The sequence below is a fragment of the Cupressus sempervirens genome, chromosome 4, assembly GCF_028749045.1.
Source record: "Cupressus sempervirens isolate cs-2001-9-10 chromosome 4, ASM2874904v1, whole genome shotgun sequence".
NCBI classification, from domain to species: Eukaryota; Viridiplantae; Streptophyta; class Pinopsida; order Cupressales; family Cupressaceae; genus Cupressus; species Cupressus sempervirens.
The window spans coordinates 908070093-908072099 of NC_143121.1; the positions used below are offsets into that span (position 1 = coordinate 908070093).

Below are 2007 nucleotides of genomic sequence, written 5' to 3' on the forward strand. Positions count from 1 at the left end.
AGGCTAAATGAGCATTACAGATACCTACAAAATAGCGAAGACTCTTCCATATCGCCGCTTAACATTCCGTTTTTTTGTTTTGTCTTTCCTTTACATGTAATGGAGACAACGCGTTAAGATGCAGTGGAATATAGAAAGTTTTTATGTATTATGCAACTGTAGGTTTACGAAAATATTGTATATTTAATGAAATTAAGAATATTAATTTAGAATATGTAAGAACAGTCATCAATCATATTAAAGTAACTTTTGCATGCGTCTCTTTTCACATGTCTCATGCTATTATTAGTTTTTAAAATTTAGAACAATTAAAATTATTGTTTGTAAATCGAGAGAAAAAAAAACCTAATCGCTTGACCAAAAAAGAAAACAAATTGTAGAGTATATATGGAAAGAGAAGTAGTGTATAAATAGAAATAGAAATAGAATTACTCGAGTATAAATAGAGACACCGACCAAGTTGATAACAGATTTAGAGCATTCTATCTATTAAATCCTGAGAGATTGCAAATTATTTTGAGTAAAGTAATACCGTGCGCTGCTGTGATTCGGCATGGGAACTCTTTTTCCTCGTCTTCCAGATGATGTTGCGTGGCAGTGTTTGGTGAAGGTGGAGTTGAGCTCGCATGGAAACCTGAGAGGTGTTTCCAAAAGCTGGAATGCTGCATTGAAAAGCCCCAACTTTTATGAGGAAAGAAGAAAGTTGAAGATTTCGGAGCAGCGGATTTGTATGATCCATGAAATAAAGAGCACTCGCAAGAGAGTCGTGGTATACAACCCAGAGAAGAACTCCTGCAAAAGTCTACCACCCATTCCAATAGATACGAGGCGCATCATTCGCTGCCATCTTCATTTCGTGAAACAAAAACTGGTTTTGATCACGGATTTGGTATCAGGGTACAAGAGAAGTTGTACGTGGTTGTATGACTTCTCTTCTTTTCAATGGCGGAAGGGCAGCCGCATGCCAACGCCCGCGATTGAATTTGCGTGCGCAGCGGATGAGCAGAGGGGACTCATTTACGTCGCTGGAGGGTCTAGCAGTGACAGGCGTGGAATCCCCGTCCCTAGCGCATCAGTTTACAATGTGGAGGAGGACAAGTGGGATGCTCTCCCTGACATGAACGTCATCTCCCACATGCTCTACTACAGAGGCCTTTTTGCTGACGGAAAGTTCTATGTAAGGGGCAATCCTTATGGGCCATTGTTTGACGTTTTTGATCCCTCCACCAACACCTGGGAAACGATATTGGGGAATAGACGTTTAAACAGATGCTATAATTTTGTGTGGGCATTTGAGGGCTACAGAGAACTCTCTGATAGAGGATCGATTGAAGATGATTATAGCCTGAATTCTGATTATGGCCCAAAAAGCTCGTGTATTGTAGGGCTGAATTATTTGAACCGAGATATTAGATTCTCTCTAGTTATTGGCCATAAAATCTTGGTGATCCGCAGGGATGAAAATGAACAAAGGAGAGGTTTTGACATACTGGAACCTCCGAATGAGAGAGGCGGAGCAATCCAATGGAGACACATTGAGAGGCCATCTGAGATCAAGGGTACCGTTATGTGTGCTGTTACCCTGGAACTCTGACTCTTTTCTAACTTTGAATGTTAATATATGATAAATCGCTGTAACAAACCCATGCTTCGGTTCATAATACTGAATTTATTCCGTTAGCTTTTTATGACCCTAGGTTGAAAGTCATCGAACAATGCACGAATTCCATGCCTGTAGTGAGCGAGGTCGACCGATTGTTTTTGTCCTAGTTGTGTCTTAATCATGCCATAAATAATGCACGACGAGGGCTACGTGCTCGTCCTCATTTCGTGCACGGAGTGCTTGTTTTAGTGTTTTTAAGGAATATTGTTGAATTTTCATTTACTTTAAAGGGCGTGTTTATTATATTTTACAATCCCACATGGATGTGTAAGAAATTTTACAAATTCTATGTCATAAAATATAAGATTTTTAAAGGAAATTTTTATTTTATAAAAAATATTTTT

General features: G+C 39.1%; 1 protein-coding gene across 1 annotated transcript; it reads left to right on the top strand.

The window, feature by feature from the left end:
* Window positions 1-553: 553 nt before the first annotated feature.
* On the top strand, window positions 554-1594 carry LOC149564334 (F-box/kelch-repeat protein SKIP30-like). Its single transcript, XM_089828329.1, has one exon. The coding sequence runs from the start codon at window positions 554-556 to the stop codon at window positions 1592-1594; it is 1041 nt and encodes a 346-aa protein (XP_089684455.1).
* Window positions 1595-2007: the final 413 nt, after the last annotated feature.

Coding starts and splice junctions, on each gene's coding strand:
- LOC149564334 (XM_089828329.1), top strand. CDS start 554: ATGGGAACTCTTTTTCCTCGTCTTCCAGATGATGTTGCGTGGCAGTGT.